General features: G+C 38.1%; 1 protein-coding gene across 1 annotated transcript in view; it reads left to right on the forward strand.

Annotated features, from left to right (window-relative positions):
- The window catches only part of LOC101578038, a 116,491-nt gene that overhangs the window by 27,131 nt on the left and 70,025 nt on the right, over positions 1–19,335 (forward strand). Inside the window, exons 5-6 of the mRNA XM_004625467.2 lie at positions 4,237–4,338; positions 15,482–15,592. Coding sequence (XP_004625524.1) covers positions 4,237–4,338; positions 15,482–15,592 — 213 coding nt within the window. The remainder of the gene's footprint in view (positions 1–4,236; positions 4,339–15,481; positions 15,593–19,335) is intronic.

Consider the following 19,335-nt stretch of genomic DNA (forward strand, 5'->3'; position numbering starts at 1 on the left):
AAGAACTCTAAAGAAGAAATACAAATAGAAAGATACAATACAAGGAAAGGGAAGGCAGGATCTCAAGGTCTAACAAATAAGGATCTTACTATCTTAAATGCTGGAGAAATAAACAAAGCCTTGTATCGCTTGTATTCTGGAGCTGCATGGAAATGTTAGGCTATGCTCAGTGTATGAGTTGTGTTATATTTGTAGAAATATATGCCCTTTGTTTGAATTTTTACATCCAACAACGTGATTCTCAGGAAGTGTCATCTGAGGGGATAAATTACTTGATGGTGTGTCCACATAACCTATGCAACAATGATATTCAGTTGTGACTTCCCCACGGCTGTGTGGCATGTATGGATTATCCACTAGACAGTGGCAAGGGAACTAGCACTATAAATCTTAAAGTGTAAGAAAATTGTCTGCAGAGTGGGAGGGGAATGTGTTACAAAACATTTTGATTGTCTCTTCTCCCACAGGAAGGCTCTGCAGTTCAGCTCACCATTTAAAGGCTTTATTGAATTGCTTATTCTTTCATACACATTGTTGACAATCAATTTGCCTGATTGCAAAACCAAAAGCAAAGAAACACGGCCTTAAAGGCAGTACCCACCTTAAGCCTCATGAAATATGGAAACAAAGCTACCAACATAATTTGATCTGAACCAGCACAGTAAAAATACTCCATTAAACAAATTTCTGCTGGGTAATCGATCTGTCAAAAGAAGGAGCTCCGATCAAGAGACAGACCTAGAAGGAGCGCGAAGTCTTGACAAGTGCAGCTGTTAGAAATGATTTTCACAGGGGTCAAAAATAGCATTCTTGATTTTCTTCTTGCCCTGATTAGTCAACAAGAACCTTATGCATGCTGATGAAATAATAATTCCTAAGTGTTTGAATTTCTCAGTTCCTTAAATTCTTCTAGGATCCAAGAAGTGGCAGCCAAACACAGAACAGAATTTTATTAACAAATATCAGCATTTTCCCCCGAGGCATAGGACAGCACAAAGGATGGAATTCTGTAGTTGTAATACACTAACACTTCTCAGCAGCTTAAGTAAACTTCACTCGATGACAAAAGAAAACTAATGCATTTTTTCAGATATTTGGTAAAGACAAACTTTTCTTCCAGAGTCCACCTGAAGGACTTTAGCCCTCCTTTCTTTGATAGTATGTCAGTTTTGGCAGACAGTATCCAGCACATAGTCTCCAGGAGAAAACTCATCTGCGGTCTGTCTTTTCCACTACATTCCTGGTATATATAAAAATCCTTGAAAACACAATGTTTACCCAATAAATACTTGGGAGTGAATGACTCTGTCAGAGCACAATGAACATGTCAAGGACAGATGTGTGTTTCCTTGGTTTCGTTCCTCATTTGACCAAGGAGATGGGCACATCTGCATGTGCTTGGGAAATTGCTAAGCTTTTCACCATTGTTATTTTTTATAGGAATCATAGTTTTGAAACACTAGTTTACTGGAGAATACCTGAGAGAATGTTTAATAAAATAAATGGTGAATCATCTTACAATCCTTACAAAGTAATATAAATTTACAATAGCAATATTCCCTAAACATCAGGGACATGCTCACCAAAATCCACTTATTAGTGGTGACTGAAATGGATGACTAAGATAAGGTCTTTTTGCACTCTAAATAAAATTGCTGTCCCTTGCTTGAAATTCTCAAGAGTTTCTCTAACCTCTTGTATGATTTTAGTTCTGTCCACATTTTTCCTACACTTAGGCATTCTGCAACAGCAAAGAAAACAACCTAACAAGTAAGAAATGTTCTTGCTTTTCAACCTGCAGGGAGATGTAAATCTCTCTGAGAAATGAAAAGTGACATATAAAAATATAAAAGAATAACTGGAACAAATGATCAAAATACATCAACCATAAATTCTAATGTATTTCTATTTTTAAAGGAAAGGAGCTCTATTAAATTTTAATTTTAAGGTGTTAAGTTGTCCTTATTAATAAATCAGCATTCTTATTTTATAATTAATTACCTAGCTTTTTCCCAGGAACCTAATAATAGGCTACTATTAACCATTCACTTCTGGAGCTCAGAGACCTTACCACTACACTTCATTATCATTTATTCTTTCTTATTTTTAGATATTCATTAACATATAGAGGAAAAATTCAACAAGTAAATTATGTCAATCTAATCACTGGGGATGAGTAATTCTCTCAATATCATGTTAGTACTTCTTCCTGGTGGACTTGACCCTAAATATAATAAAAGATACATTATTTTAAAGCCCAGTGTTATAATTTTTCACTGGACACCTTTATTAGCATTTAAAAATGAACCTTCTGAGATCAGTTTTCCTCTTACAGTGTTTTATTTCAGTTATGTACCCAGGCATGATTCAAGTTATATATTTTTCTAAACAAGAAACTAAATTCCATCGTGTCATAAAAAATGTACTCACCATGTTTTCATCTCTCTCTATGGAAAATGCCCTTCCATAAGACAGGGGAACAGTCTTTCAGTCCTCTACCTTCAAGTCCTAAAAGGCAACAGGATAAAAGAGCTCTTAATAGAGATTTTTGCCTTTGAGGTTCCCTCCTTCCGGAATGTAAATTAGAAAATGCACTCGGTACTGGAAACAGAAGTTAAACATAAAGATGAACTCAAGAGGGTTCATGAATGAGCTCAGGTTATCAGCAAACCAAACACATTAATGAAAAAGTTGTGAGGGAGAAACACCTACACACACACACACACCTATGCATGTCTGTCCAGAAAAGAAGATAGCAAAGTGGCAAGAAGAAGAAGAAAAAAAAGGAGGAAACTGAGCTACACTAAATAAGGATACTTAGACTAGAGTTAAAAATTATGAATTCTTATGGTGAAGTCCTTGGAACTCTCCAGAGCTTTGGTCCTGCAGAACTAAGATTGGTGAGCCTGTGGGCCACATGCTGCAGCCCCATGCTGGGCCCTCTCTGTCAGCACTCTGGTCAAGTCACCCTAACCAAGGCATATCAAACTATTAGCATGCACACAACTGCAAAACCCAGCAAATGCAAACTTTCTTCACCTTTCAGTAAAAAGCTGCTTTTATCATTAAAAGCTTTGTTTTTGTGTTTGTCTTTTTTTTCCATAAATTTATTGAGAAACAAATAGCAGTAGTGTCCCAATTTTTCTGATCAAGGAGATTATGGGGCCAAAGAGGAAAGTGATCGATGATGTAGAGTGTGCCTAAGGAGAATCACATGAAGAGAAAACATTTTCTCAGGCTTTCACAGAGAGCACATTGGCCAAGCAATGGCCATGACTCATCCACATGGCTGTACTGACAAAGGTTCTACAATCTGAGGTACAGGATCTCAGGATAAATCCTGAGGGCATTTCACTGACCTTATCAGACCCAAAAGCTACAACTCTTGTTGTATAGGTCCTGCTTTACCTTGGTCTTAAACATCCAGCAGAAAAGTATAAAAACAAAATATAAGAAGTAAAGGCATGCTGTTATGTTTGTCTTTAAGACAAAAAGTGTTAATGTATGAGTTGTTTTTAGACTAAAACTTCAATATTGAAGGGTCACTACAGTGTTGGCATTTTGCAATAAATAAGTGGGTTTTGAGTTACAGTTTGGGCACTTGATCTCTGAAAGATTTGCCATCACTGACCCAAGAGTTCATGTTTTCTCCAAGACTTAACTGTTTCTGTGTTCTGAAAAGCTTAGTGATTCAGCTTTTTGGGGGGTTCTTATCAGATCTAAATGTATGGGTGAGGATTCAGTTCTCTGACTTCTACGTGGAATCTTACCTTAAATGTCACTTACCTGTGGAACTAAGTGACTCAGTTTGGTAAGGTCCAGTGCTGCCTCAGTGGAGCTGTGATGCCATGGTGAAGAGTGAAGCCCTGTGGGCTGGGGAGATGGCTCAGTGGAATAAGTGCTTCCCTGGCAAGCTCAAGGGCCTGAGTTCAATCCCCGGTTCCTCCAAAAAAAAAAAAAAAAAGAGTGAAGCCGTAGGTGTTCTAATAGTGAAAAGTGATATCTCTCACTCATCATGGGACTCAAGCAAGTTGTTTGCCTTTTGTGCCTCAGTTTGCCCTTCCTTCAAACAATGGGCTATCATAAACATTAAATTATTTCCCACTTATTTAGTATTACTTATGCTTTTATTACATCTAGCATATAAGAAACAATCAATAATAGCTCTTAAAATATACTTACTTTAAAGCATCTAGAAATTAAGTGAAAGCAATGCCCTCTTTGTCTTCATTGTAGTTCGTGAACGAACTGTGAGATTATTCAAAGGAACTGGAGACTGTCCCTGGGGATTCCGAATTCAGTTCTCCAAACCCATCATGGTAACCGAAGTGGATGCCAGTAAGTAGTCTCACCGTAAAAGCTTTAATTCATAAAAGAACACTGACTTCCACTCTAAAGTATGCAAAGTAACCTCTATATCATAGTCATGCAAAACTTATATATGGAATAGAAGCAACTTATAAATCTCAGTATATCAAAAAATCATGACTGAGAATTGCTCCTACCATAATCATATAGTTTTGAAAGATGTGGCTTTTCTGAAGGGAAGAACTTTTCTCATCAGCATAGGGCATTGATGGCCCTTCTTACCAGAGAGCCCTTCCTGTACCTGTAGAAGTGGGCTCAGTCTGGGAGAAGCAAATGTTCATATGGGTTCCAAGCTTTCTTCTTGGAATGGAAGTGGTTTCACCAGTTTTGGATTTCTGGTCATAAATCACTACCTCAAAATGGGAGGCTTCCAACCTAAACATCTTCAAGTTGTTTTGACCCCTGTGGAGCACTGTGAACCGATTCTCTCAGGGCAAAAGCAAGGAGAATGAGATTGTTTTGACTTCATTACTAGAAAACCAAGGCCCACTCTGAGTTGGAGGTTGGGAATTACTCCTTTACCTTCCATAAGCTTCCACTGTGGGCACTGGGAGGTGATGTTTTAAGACCTTGAGGACCTCTAGGACCCACCTCAGGCTACCCAGACACAGAGGCACTGTGCACCCAGTGAGTCAGAGACAAGCACAGCACACACCAACAGAACACACCTGGTATACACAAAGCGTGGGCTTGGCCTCTTTCGGTATAGTCCTACTTGGCATCTACTCACTCTCTAAAATTTCTACCATACTAACCAAAGAATTGCTTCTGTTCTTTCATGATTTAATACTTGGCTGTTTAGTAAATGCATTAAATATCACAGCAACTCTGTAAAATTGAACTAACACTGTCTCTGATATTTAACTCTTCATGGGAGGAGCAAAGTTCAGTCAAATATTATATAAAATAACTTTTCTCAGAGGTCTTTATCGAACTTACCTTAGATTCATTCTTTTCCCTCTGGGTAAGTCCTGAGATGAGTCTTAAGTTTTATCTTCTTTCTTAGACAGTGAAGACTTTGCCTTTTTGTTACTAACGTTCAGTTCAGCCTAATAATCATAGAGCCATAAGTCAGTCTGCTGTAATCACCAGAATCACAGAAATGTTATCCATCTCAAATTCTCTCTCCCCCCCTCAGCTTAAGCCAGCAGCAGACTTGCAAGTATGGATTACCTTTGTGACTATTTCCTACCTCTATTCTAAATTTATCAGAAATCCCACCTCTACACCTTCAAATGTACTTGAATGCATACCCTTTGCCTTTTCTCTTTCTCCTACTGAAAGCTAATCCTTCCTCTTATGTGGTTTGATCCCTTTCTCTCTCACCTTCTCATGACTTACAGAATATTAATAAATTGGTAACAGATAGGAACTTCTTTAAAGTAATAAAGGTAGCTCCTTTTTCTCAGTTCGTATCACTTGAGAATAAACCAAAAATAAAAGCACAAGGGGTTGGAGGAAGCCTTTGTGCCTGACAAAGAGAAGAGAGGGTGAGTAGGTAGAAAAGACTTCAGACATACCACAGGGCTGTCTGGCACCCATGAGAGGAAAGGAAGTGAGATTGGGTAGGAAGACTCAGACTTCACTGTGCTGCTGAGAAATTCTGAGGCAGAGTAATGAGGAGCCCTGGAGCAGAGTGTCTGTTAGAAAGGCCCTGCACTGGCCACAGCTGCGCCTGTCCTGTCACCGACTGGGGCAGCCACCGCGAGCTGGACCTCAGAGTGAGAGGGATGGTCCAGAAGTGTGGCAGCCGAAGGCTTCCTGCCAGGCCAGCCACAGGCCCTGGAGGTGTGGTCAGAGACTATACAGATGAGACGGACACTAAATGCGTGGGATGGAAAGCCCTGGAGGAAGGAGGTTGACAGGCATAATTGTAATAGAGCTGTAAAGATCACCCCTTTGAAACATGAAAATAATTGTAGAAGTTTTTACATCAACAGCAAAAAAATGAGGTTCATTTTTAAATCTTACTATTTCAAGATGTTAATTCTTCCTTAAATTTACCTACAGATATAATCAAAATCAAAATTCTAATAATTATTTCTGTTTTCACTTTTAAAGAAAAAGGAATTAAGTTCTAAAATATTTACAGGAAAACAAGGTATCAATTTACTACACTGAAAATTATTTTATCCTTGGAAAAAGCCTTTATATTGTAACTAGATATTAAAGTGCAAATGTATGGCTATAGTGTAATAGATTTCAATTATAGTTTAACCACTTAATTAAGTGTACATATAACTGTTTAGCAAGTGATTTCTTTGGTAAGAAAGGAAGGGAGAGAGTCCTAGAGGGTGTAGGGGTAGAAGGCTGAACCACAGCAAGTGAGGAATGAAAGCCCAAGAAGAGCTTGTCCGTAGGACTCAGATGATCACAGATAAAACCTGCAAATTTTATCTCGGCTCAACTTTGCTTGGCTACTTAGCACCATACAAACTGGTAAGTACGCAAAGCAGTCGTGTGTTGTGTCATTTTTTGGTTTATACATACAAAGACACACAACTCTTCAGTATAAATTGGCTTCAGATATTTTTTACTATAGTTTTAAAAGTGTTCCAACTTTACCCATACTAGGTTTCTTCCTGCGGGATATAATAATGTATGTTTCACGCCTTCCCATCCACATTGTCCCCCTCCTCCTCCTGTTCATCTTTTTTCTCTTTTCTCATTTTACTGAGTCCCCTACATTTATTCTGCCTCTCCTTTGTTTTCTCTTTTTCTGACTTAATGAGAGAAACAAAGAAATTTATAAAGAGCATAAAAATGATTACCCTTTAAAAATCAAACAGGCCTGGCTTCATAAGTTTAAATTTTTATAAAATACCTAACAATTGGCCTGTCTAGATAAGAAAATGTAGCGGCATAAAATCTTATGACTTACTTAATTTCTACCTCCATTCAACTGAAATCATTAACTGTATTTCATCCATTCAAATGTGAGGCAAATAAACTGTTTGCATTGCAAATGTATTTTTATTTAAGATACCCTGAGGTTTTTGCAATAGGAGAAGCTGAGGTCTCCTCATTGTAGTAAAAATGGTGCAATGCGTAGTTAACCTAGGATCTGATTCCACATAAGAAAATGCTACCCTGGCAGGGATTTGTGTAGCTGCTGAGTCCAGGGTTTGGTTGTGTGTGTGTGTGTGTGTGTGTGTGTGTGTGTGTGTGTGTTTTAATGTATTCGTCAATGCTGGAGAACACCCACAGAAATCCATTGTCTAGTCAAATCTACCAAATGAGTGGTTGAGGGACTTCAAAATTACACATATTTTCAGCCCTTCTGAGAATCTTATTCATACCACAAAACACTGCTCAAGATGCAGTAGAGAGACTTAATTACAAATTGGTGATAAAAAGATAAAGGAAGGAGACCTGTAGGTGGGATGGAAATGTTTGTCTGTAAGTACACACAGGCTCAGCTTGCTTGGAGCTTACATAACTAATTGCCCACAACTGGTTGGCATCTGCATGAACATTTCCTGTGAAAGCCTAAATGCTTGTGAGAACTGTTGGCATAAACAAAAGAAACAGATGTTTCAACTTTGATACCAAGCAAACTTGAAACTATACATTTAAGAAAGGGCAAAGCATAGAGAAAATTATAAACTAGGCTTATCTTTCTGGAAAGTTTAGAATTTTAAATGCTACTGCTATGGCACAGTTTTTAAAATAATATATACCAGCCCCCTTAAATTTATTTCAGGTTCTGCATTATATGTAAATACACATAATATAATGGTGTAACTCAGTGTTTAGCTCTTTGTAATAAACAGAACCGTGCTGTGAAGTATCCCTTTAGAGAAAAATGTAAATTCAGAAAAATCATGATCTTGTTTTTTTTTTCCTCATAACTTCCTGACAAATGTAGGCTGAATGCTTCTATCCATTCCCAAGACTAATGCCAAATAGGGCAAACATCTTGTGTTATATATTATTGGGTCACCTTGAACTGTCTTCTTCCGCAAAGAAGTTCTAATGCCTCAAACTCCCACCATAATTATTAGATAAAGGAAATCTTTGTAAGTTGCATTCCAAGATAGAGGAGCATAGCCCCTCTGTAATTAAAGTTAAAAGCAATTATAAGAACTACCCAGAAGAGTTCCACTCCAGAAATAATTCCTCTATAAACATGAATCATTTTCACTTTCATAACTCAATAACACAAAGATAAATAACAATTGAAAAATGAGCAGAGGATTTGAAGAGACATTTCTTTGAAGAAGATATACAAATAACCAAGAAGCAAATGAACAATGCTCAACATCAGTAACCATCGGGGAAATGCAAATTAAAATCAGAGTTCCCACTTCATAGTCACTAGGATGGCTGTGATTTCTTTTTAGAAGTCAGATAATAATAAATATTGGCAAGAATGTAGAGAAATCCAGGACATTCATGCAGTGCTGGTGGAAATATAAAATAGTACAGCTGCTTTGGGAAACAGCCTGGCTGTTCCTCACAAACTTATATAATGTGAAGTTACCATTTGGCCTAGAAATTCCATACCTAGATATATACTCCCAAGAAATGAAAGCATATGTCTACAATTTCAACTTTTCTCTAAAATTTTAGTAGTGTTATTTGTTAAAAATCAGAAAGTGGAAATAACCCAAATGCCCATTGACTGATTAGCTGATAGGAAATGCACTCTTTAGCCTTACAACAGAATATTCTTTCTCAATTAAAGGGAATATAGTACAGGTTAAAACACAGATGAATCTTGCAAACATTGCACTATGTGAATAAAGCCAAACATAAAAGCCACATTTTTAGGGCTCCACTTATATGAAATGTCTACAGTAGGCAAGTGACAGAGAATTAATGATGCCTTTGGATTGAGCAGTTTGAGGAGATGGGGGACCGGAAAGTGCCTGTTACTGACTATGGAAGTGCCAAAGTGACAGCAATGTTCTAATACAAATTAGATTGTGCTGAAGGTTGTGCAGCTCCATGACTATGTGAAAAATAAGTGACTTGTACAAGTTAGTGTGTGAAGATTATAGTTTGTGAATTACATCTCAATCAAAAATTTTTTGGTACATTATGTGAAACAAAAACTCAAGGAAAGAACAAAGTCATCATCACAAGGGGCCCAATTAGATGTGTCCTTCCAGGTCCTATGGGTATGCACACAACTTGCTATTTTGTGTGTTTGAGATCACACATATGTGGCATGCTTCTTTCTACACAACATGAATATTCACCAATTCAAAATCCCAAAGCTGCAAAAGTATTTTTTGACAACCAGGAATATATTATACCAATTCAGTCTGTTGTAACAAAATTGTAATTTTGCCATTTTGGAGACAAGAATTTCCTTGATGATGAAAATGCTGACAGACATCTATATAGAAGTGTTGGCTATGTTGCAATTATAAAATACTGTATTCTCTTAATGCTCAATTTAAAATGAGGCATAAAGCAACAGACTACACCCAGCATGCTTCGAAGTTATCAGATCTCTATAATTAAAATATTAGCAAGAAGGTACGCTCTGACTAAATTACTATCACCTTTCTATAGTTCAACCAGAACACACACACATACACACACTCTCCAGTGGCTCCCACTAGAATGTAAAGCTGAACCATCTCTCCTTACATGCTTTCTTTCTTCCCTTCTTCTGCCGGCTAAGGAGAAGTCCTGGCACACACTGCCCAGAAGTGGTGTTACAATTTTAAGTCTAAAATGAGTTTTATTTTTTTTTAAATAAATCTTAACAAATAGATTTTCCAGGTTGCCTAGCTCCCTAGGTCTACTTCTTATCCTGTGTTGCCAGCTGGGGACATCTATCAAGCTTGGATGTTGTGCAACACAGCAAGAAGTTTGTGCACAGCAACCCAAGTGCACCCAAAAATATTCATCAAGAACCTATGCTTGAGCCAGCCAGATAGCTCAGAGGATTAAAGCTCCTGCTTAGGTGGACACAGCGGGTGGGGTTTGATCCCTGGCATGCGGAGCCAACCCCACCCCCGGGGTGCGCTGAGATGGTGACCAGACTGGGTGAGATGGCATGTGCCTGTAATCCCAGCTCTTGGGAGGCTGAACACAGGAGAATCACTATGAGTCTGATCTATGTAGCAAGACCCTGTAGACCCTGTACTAAATAAAAAAAAATAAAATAAAATAAAATAAAACACCCTATGGTTACAATGTAAAACTATCTTCCAAATATGGAGATAATAGCAAAGTGCACCTTCCCCTTTTCCTCTTCCCTTTTTCAGTGATTAAATTCAGGACCACGTCCAGCTCCATGAGGTGACTTTAACAAAAGCCACTTCCAGAAGGCATTTCTTCCTAATGTCTATCAAAATAATATTTATATAGGAACCACCTTCTTAATTTTAACATAAGTTCAACATTAGAACTTGTCCTTTAATACCCAGAAATACTGACTAAAATATACATATAAAGCAATGACTACAATGTGAACTCAATGGGTGAAGAACACTTCTTCTCTGTGTGCTCCAAACCCACAGGTGGCCAGCCTGCTCTCCAAAATGCTAACTTTAACAAGTCCATTCCCAAAATGCAACCATACCTTGGAGGTAACAAAAAAAAAAAAAAAAAAAAAAAAAAAAAAAAAAACCTGAGGGAGATCAGCTTAGCTCTTGACTTTTACATGTTTGTGAAGAATTATTTCCATATTGCTCAATCCTTTCGGTAGACAAATGATTGTTTAAAATCAAACTGTTACATAAGAGAGACAACTCATTGCTAGAAACATAAGTTTGATTCTAGTAGTTTCTAATTCTGGCCAATCATTTAATGTATTGATCAGCACAACTGCTGAAATATTTCCTTCTATGTCCATAATCACTAAGTTATCTATTACTTACTTTCCCATCTGCAGATATAGTCAGTCAGTCATCATTTTCCTTGACTTATTGAACACACTAGAATTAGAAATGCCATTTTTAGTTTCTTTTTTGGCCTTGTTCTAGAATGATTATTATTCTCTTCATCTTCAAATTCTTCTCTGGCTCCACTGGTTTTGTCCTCTGCAATCCATGTGGTCTAGGATCTATCCACTCTTTATGCTCCTCATTGTCCTTTGTTTTTCTCTCTTCTGTTTCTTAAAATAATTTTATTGAGAAACAAATAGCAATGAGACAGTTTCAAAACCAATTACTAGCACAGTTTCAATAATTAATACATTGCATATTGTTGTCTTAGTGGTTATTCATTGTACAAGATGCAGACATGATGTCCTGTCCACAAACACTATTAGAACAAATCTCTCTATTCATTGAGTTAAAAAAATTCAGCAGTATATCTACCCTAACTATTTTGAATATACAAATACAAAATGGTTGATCATTTGTATCCCCCTTTTTTGTTTAGTTTTGTCTGAGAAGGGCATTCCATTGTCATTTAAATATTGTAGGTGCATGAATTCAGCAAAAAATTCCAATATAGTCCAGTAGTCTCTTCCTAAAGATAATTATTCATCCAGATGGTTTTTCATTAGTCTGCATTTTCCTCCTTACATCTGTCTTTTTGTTATGAATTCTAAATCTATTGCTCAGGCCCATGTCATGTTCTAAGTTTCAGAAACATTTTTTATCATTCCAATATAAGCTGAAAGTTTTTCTCTTCCATGTTTATCTCAGTATCTCAAAACAAACATATATATGCAATGAATCTTTAAAGATCCTGTGCCAAGTGTTAGAGATTATAAACTTGGAACGTGTAATCCAAGTGTGTGGGGTGCATCAACAGGAGATGGACAAGTGCACGCATGAATGCCAGGAAGTGTTTCAAGTTCTACCACAGGCTGTTACACCTTCCCCCCAATTTCACTTTGTATTTCAGTTCTGCATTAATTCCGGTGAAAAACTTGCTTATCAACTTTATTTTTTCTCTTTCCATTCTACATTAATCATACAAAACAATTCTTATCTATTTTCTGCTCATAGTCTTCAGTGCTTCTTTATTGTTGGTGGATCAAGGGTAAATTCTTCATCTTTACTCTCAAGACTTATTTCATACTTTGGCTTTCTTTCCTACCTGACCTACACTGCCAATGCTGTTCAGCAACAGCCTGCACTCCCGCTGATCTGAATCTTTTCTTTGGCATAGCTTAAAGCATTTTATTATTATATCTTTTCTCCAAATTTTTTCTTGCCTTGCTGATTACTTGAGATCATACTATCTTTAGTAACAAAAAGATGATGTGACTCAAGATCAAGCAAACAAACAATGAATCTCATTAGTCACATTAATAATCCCATCTGGATATTTTTGATTGGAAGATAATTTTTGTTCAGCATCATGTTTATGATTCAAGTATCTCTTTTCTTATGAATCTGTATTTCCTGGGGCCTTGTACCATCTCTATCTGGCAAGCAGATAGATAAAGAGCGTGAAGGGGTGTCCCTGGAGATACTTTGATGGATCAGGACTTGAAGTGACACTTAGCTTGCATTCCCATCTCAAAGGCTAAAGCTCATTGCTGTTGCATGCCTAACTGTAAGAGTCAGGGAAAGCTGTCCAATGGGAAGTTCAGGTAGAGAGAAGAGAAGTGGTTCTGTGAACACTTGCAGTCTCTGCCACTGCCCTCTCTGTTACTTCCCAGTGCAGAGAATCTATGAATTAATCAGAGTACAACCAGATTGTTTCACTGAAAAATTTTTTCCATAATTTTATTGAGAAACAAATAGCAATGAGACAGTTTCAAATCAAATTGGTAGGGCAGTTTCAATAATTAACACACTGCATACATTCTTCCTAGTGGTTAATTGCTGTACAAGATGCAGACATGATATCCTATTTACAAACACCATTAGAACAAATCCCTCTATTCATTAAGAGAAGTAACTATATGTCTATCCTAACCACTTTGAATACACAGATACAAAATGGACATTCATCTGTATACCCTTTTTTTGTTAAGTTCCATTATCTGAATATTATAGGTGTGTGAACTCAGCAAAATATTCTAAAAGAGTCCAGTAGCCCATAATAGCATTGGGTCTTCCCCTTGACTGGTAATGTCAGAAATTGTTTACCTGAGTTCTCTATAGCTCAACATAACAGCATGGCTTTACTTCTTATATTTCGTTTTTATACTTTCCTGCTGGATGGTTAAGACCAAGGTAAAGCAGGACCTATGCAACAAGAGTTGTAGCTTTTGGGTCTGAGAAGGTCAGTGAAATCCCCTTAGGATTTATCCTGAGATCCTGTACCTCAGATTGTTTGTCAGTATCAGCCATGTGGATGAGTCACGGCCATTGCTTGGCCAATGTGCTCTCTGTGAAAGCCTGAGAGAATGTTTTCTCTCCATGTGACTCTCCTTAGGCACACTCTACATCACCAATCACTGAAAAATATTTTCTAACCACTTCAAATGGGAATGAGAATTTCCCTCTCCAAATTTTCACAATACCTTTTTTCCTCTTATAGTTCATTCACTGTATTACAAATACATTTTTCTTTTAGGCTAGGCATGTCTTTTATTTCCTAATGAAGTTTGAAGATCCTTAAAGATAGGAACTATGACACATAATTTGGGGGGTGTTCGTAACTTATTAGAAGACCTTTATGTATAATACTTATTGGTAGCGTAGGGAATACAGAAATTAATGTAAAATGTATCTCTGGATTCAAGTTGTCATTTTGGAGTTTGATCCAGAGGCATGGCCATAAATAATGTTTTTATTCCTTTAAGACTACGGAGGAATACATTCCAATGCTCAAGCACTCCATGAAATTTCATTTTTTTAAATTTTATTTTATTTATTTATTTACCTTTTTGTATTTTAGGGAAGGGTCTACAGGGTGTTCAGGGTCTCATTACTAGATCAGACTTGTTGTGATCTGCCTGTTTACAACCTCCCAAGAGCTGGGATTACAGGCACACACCACCACGCCCAGTCTCAATTGCCATCTCAGCTTGCCCCAGGGTCGGGGCCAGCATGGCAGGCCTGGGGATCAAACCCCCAGCCCCTGTGCCTGCTTGCAGGTGCTCTAATCTGCTGAGCTATTTAGCCAGCCCTGAAATTTCATTCATTGCCAGCATGATGTTACCTAACTATGTGGAAATACTAGATATTGCTCCTTACTTACCTTCTTATACTGGGGGCCAAATGCATGTCAATCAGAAAAGTTCCTCCCTACTAAGACAAACAGGCTTATGCAATTGTAGTAATGATTAAAAATGTCCCATGTCATGTTACTTTGCCAACTGAGTCACACCTTTAAGACTAAAATTCTTTGAGGAACTTTGTGACATCAGAGTGATAAAAGTCTGTCTTGCTGCACAATGCTCCACAAATCCAGGAGCAGTTACACACACATCCCACCCTGAGATCTAACAAAGAGGAACCCAGTTTAAACTGAAACAAATAAACAAACAAAAATAGATTTAAACTTCTGCAAAAAGAATTTTGGTCAAATACATAAGAGACTTTATTAAAAATGCATTAACCTTGAAACATCTCGTTACATTCTTTTTTACCCCTGGAGAATATTAGATAAGTTGCAGTAGTGCAGATGCTAGAAATTCAAAGGCTACAATAAATAACTTCTAGGAAGGTCTTCTCCGTCTTGCATAGCCCTCTTCTAAAGCTTGAGCTACTTTTGATTTCCTTTCTAAAACGGCTCAGAAAGCAGCCTGTACAAGGAGAGTAAAACGGCTCTTTATTTCCTTTTTCTCTGACTACTCCGAGATCTGTTTTTGTCACAACTTCATAAGTATTTCAATTACTTGTTCCCGCAACAATCCTGCGGAGACACTCTGCCCCCACCCTTCTTTTTATAGATGAAGATCTTGAGGTTAAGTGATTTTCTCAGGGTTACAAAGAGACATAGCCGCAAAGAGCGAATGAGAACGAGCAGCTCAACCTTCTGGTGGATGAATAGATTGAGTTTCCGAGCAGCTTTGCTATTATATTGCAAAAGCGCCATTCGGATGACTGGCTGAATGTGTCAGGCCTGGGAATGAAAGGAAGGTTGCAAGGAGAGCATTTTCCATCTTATTAATGACTTAGGCAATTGTCTAAAGTTGGAAAGAAAGGCCCTTTAGAGAAAGAGCCCTTTTAAAAGAGTACAAACAGCAGGACGCTCAATTTGGGACCCTCCCTCAATGAAACGGTTGTCTGCCTCCTTACAGACAGCGCTGCTGAAGAAGCCGGGCTCCAGATTGGAGATGTGGTGCTGTCGGTCAACGGCACCGAGGTCACCAGTGTGGAGCACGCCGAAGCTGTGCACCTTGCAAGGAAAGGTAGGTGCACCGGCTGCAGCGCCCGAAGCAGCAGGAAGAAGCAGAGAACTGCAGCTGCGAATTCAAATATGAGGAGAAGCCAAATAAATGTCCTTCTTTCTGAGGGGGACCCCTTAATGTTTTGTCATTCGTGTGGTCCAGTGATAGGAGTTATACCAAATGTTTGCCCCAAGTGTGTTTTGTGCCAACGATAAGCCACAAAAGCAAAACCAGAAAATGGCAATAAGCAGACATACTCTATCCAAAGTATTTTCTTAAACTTCTTTTGCAAAAAGATAATTCTCATTGCAAGAATTCTTTTAGTATTTTATTTCCTTTCCAAAGTGTTTCCTTCTTCATTTTTCTTTCTTTCTTTCCAGGATTTTTAGAGTTAACAGGTACAGTGTTTAATGTATACAGAGAATAGAGAGAGGGGGAGGAAAGAAAGGAAGGAAGGGAGGAAGGGAGGGAGAGAAAAAGAAAGTCTAAAGCATCTCTAGATTCCCCTAGAGCCTTCTGAGGCCTACCAGTGAAGCTGTTCTGACACAAATGGACATACTGTAGCACGAGGAATCATGCACACCCTCATGCCCTCACATTCCTTCACATTAAACTTTGTGCAAAGGTTAATAGCATCTTCCCTTCTGCAAAACAATTTACATTTTTTAGCACTATGTACAAATCTTACAAATCCTTATCTCCCCTCAGACCTACAGCTATGCAGGTGGTAAATTCTGTTTTCCATCGTGGGATTCTTTGATGTGTATTTTCTCTCCGGCTTCCTGAAGGCTGCAGGCATAGTGCAGTGCCTCGGACGCATCTTAGCAGACAGGGAGCTAATAAAGATGCATGTATTGAGACAGGCCACATGGCAAGCGGTCAGGTAGACTGCTGAGCAGTAAGCTCCTCTTGCCCTTTCTCATGCTTAGGGGTTAGAAATAACCAAGAGTTTTCTAGTGCAGGCTAACATGCTCTAGCGAAAGTCACTAACCATTGTGTGTCCTATAAAATATTCTGAATCTGTGAATAGAATTTAGCTTCTCTGTAGGGTTTGATCTAGATGCAGCAGGAATTCAAGGATATTGTCAGCATGTCCAACAACTACCTAAAAGTCTTACAAAGTTATTTATCCGTTCTATAACATAGCTGAGAAATAGAAATAATATGATACCTATTTTACTACAGGACCAATAATATCCCACATAATGTTATCCCACACATGTGAATTTAACTGTTGCTATGTTCTTTGTCACAAGTAATTACTTTGGGGGATAAATTAACCTTTAGTAAAATGTTATTCTTCATTCTTTTCCCCCAAGAGTCTGAATGTTATGTATAGCACTGAACATTTCACTTCACTGTATCAGTTAATGGAAGGCAGAAAACATCTCTGAGGCTTAAATGAAAGAGTTTCTGGCTTCTGACAAAATTGTGAATTACCATCAATAGTGAGAGAAAAGCTAAATCCAGCAGTGTAGCTTATGCGACTCCAGAGCATGACTTAGTGCGATGGGTTTATCAGCTAGTATAGGCTGGGCTCACCAGTCTTTGCTTGCTGCCTTTACTCTTCCCCACAAATCCCTGTGACCCTTTGGCAATGCCTGTGCCTTTGCTGATCCCCAAATTTAACATCAGAGATAGCCCAGAAGTGAATATGTGTCTAGATCTGAGATATCAAAGTCACAACAGGAAGAGATTTGGAGAAAAACAAGATCATTTCATGCTTGTGTTTGTTGGGAGAGATGGGTATTGCATTCAGTGAGCATTTCATGTTAAGGAATTGGCTAAAGAAAACCACCCTGCACATTATTGTTCTGCCAGTGGCCCTGGGTGTCCAGTGCTCCAATCCAAAACTACTGAAAGCCTAAAAGCTACCAGCACCCAATATGGGACTATTTGCAAGATGAGCCCAGCTAGGTAAGGAAATTGGCCATTCCTTGTTCAGGTATAGTCTGTGCATTCCTTTCCTACATGTTTACAGTAAAGCTTTTCATTGAGAATGACTAGAACCTAGAAAGAGTCCATGAAAATTCAGGGTCACCCTGTGAGCAAATAAAAGAGATAAATATCCAGTAGCTAGTCAAGACAGCAAGCACACAGGCTTACTGGCCTGCGGAATACCCTGTCTCCACCATTCTGTCCTCAGCAGCAGGGGCACCAGCTAGGCTCTGGGCTTTCAGCTTCCTCCCAGTGCGTGTGTTCTGGGAGATTTTCATACCCCTAGAGCAGCAGTAGTTATCTATAAAAATATTAAGACATTTGAGAACCAAAATATCAATAAAAGGACAATATACTGCATGATCCATAACAAATAAAATAAAATACATGAGCAGATCTGAAATAGCAAGCATCTAAAGTAAGATCAATAAATATCATAAAAATGGTTATGGAGGACATTTATACGATATTAGATATGAAAAAAGCAGAAAAGCAGATGTGTAGAAGAGGCAGTTGCTAGGATTCCGCCTAAAGAAGATAATTGTTCAAGTAAAAAATGCAGCTGGTGAGCTGAGCAACAAGAAAACACAGCAGAACAACTTTTCAAAAGTCTAAACTGTTTAGTATAAAATCTCACAGAAAATATCAAGAAACTATCCAAAGTATTTAATATAAAATTCACAGAAAATATCAGGGAAAAACTATCCTACAAGAAGAAAGGAAACATTTCAGAACAGCTAAGGAATTCAGTGGATAGAATTAGAATTAACATGATAGTATTTCAATCAAGAGTACCTGAAAGAAAAAAAAAAGATATAGGAGGGAAAATACTTTAAAGAAAAAAAAAAAAACTTTTCCAAAATTGGCAAAAGAAGTTTCCATGCTTATAGATTGCCAAACAGATAGAGGTAGAGCCTTCATTGTGGCATAATTTTAGCGAATCTTAAAAAATCACCTAGTTAGTTTGGGCATGATAGTGTGCTTCTTTAATCCCAGCATTTGGGAAGGTGAGGCAGGAAGACTGCTCCAAGTTTAAGTTCAGCCTGAGCACTACAAAGTGAGTTCAAGCCCAGCCTGAACTGCATAATGAAGCCCTGTCTAAAAGAAGAAAGAGAGAGAGAGAGAGAGAGAGAGAGAGAGAGAGAGAGAGAGAGAGAGAAAGGAGGAGAGAGAGAGAGAGAGAGAAAGGAGGGAAAAAGACCTAGATAAAAAGAAATAGTTTAAGTTTGCAGGCAGAAAAATCATATCACGTCTAGTGAAACTGAAATCCAATTGACATGAGACTTTCAATATCAACAAGTGCTGGTAGTGTATAATAGAGTAATATTTTCAAAAAGTCAAAAGGAATTAGTATCATACTTCAAGTATAGCAGTCAGCTGAAGTACTAATTAAAATCTAAGTGCAAAACAGACCTACCCTGGCAATCATGGCTTCAGAAAAGACTGACTCAAGTATTCACAGATAAAACACCATGCTATGAAGAAATATAAATCTAAATTTTTATGTCAATCATGGGAAAAGCATGAAGAAATAATTTTAATTTCTTAGCAGTTAGCTCAGTGGATTAAAGCACCTACTTAGGTAGATACAGGGAATGGCATCCAATCCCCAGGCTGCCATGCTGGCCCTGCCCCAGGGCTTGCTGAGAGGGGAATGAGACTGGGCATGGTGGTGCATCCCTGTAATCCCAGCACTTGGGTGACTGAAAAACAGGAGGTTGACTAGGAGTCCAATCTGTGTAGTGAGACTCGGTAGACCTAGTACTAAATATAAGCAGAAAGAAAGGAAGGGAAGGGAAGGGAAGGGAAGGGAAGGGAAGGGAAGG

This window comes from Octodon degus, unplaced genomic scaffold, assembly GCF_000260255.1.
Source record: "Octodon degus isolate 3935 unplaced genomic scaffold, OctDeg1.0 scaffold00009, whole genome shotgun sequence".
In the NCBI taxonomy this organism is placed as follows: Eukaryota; Metazoa; Chordata; class Mammalia; order Rodentia; family Octodontidae; genus Octodon; species Octodon degus.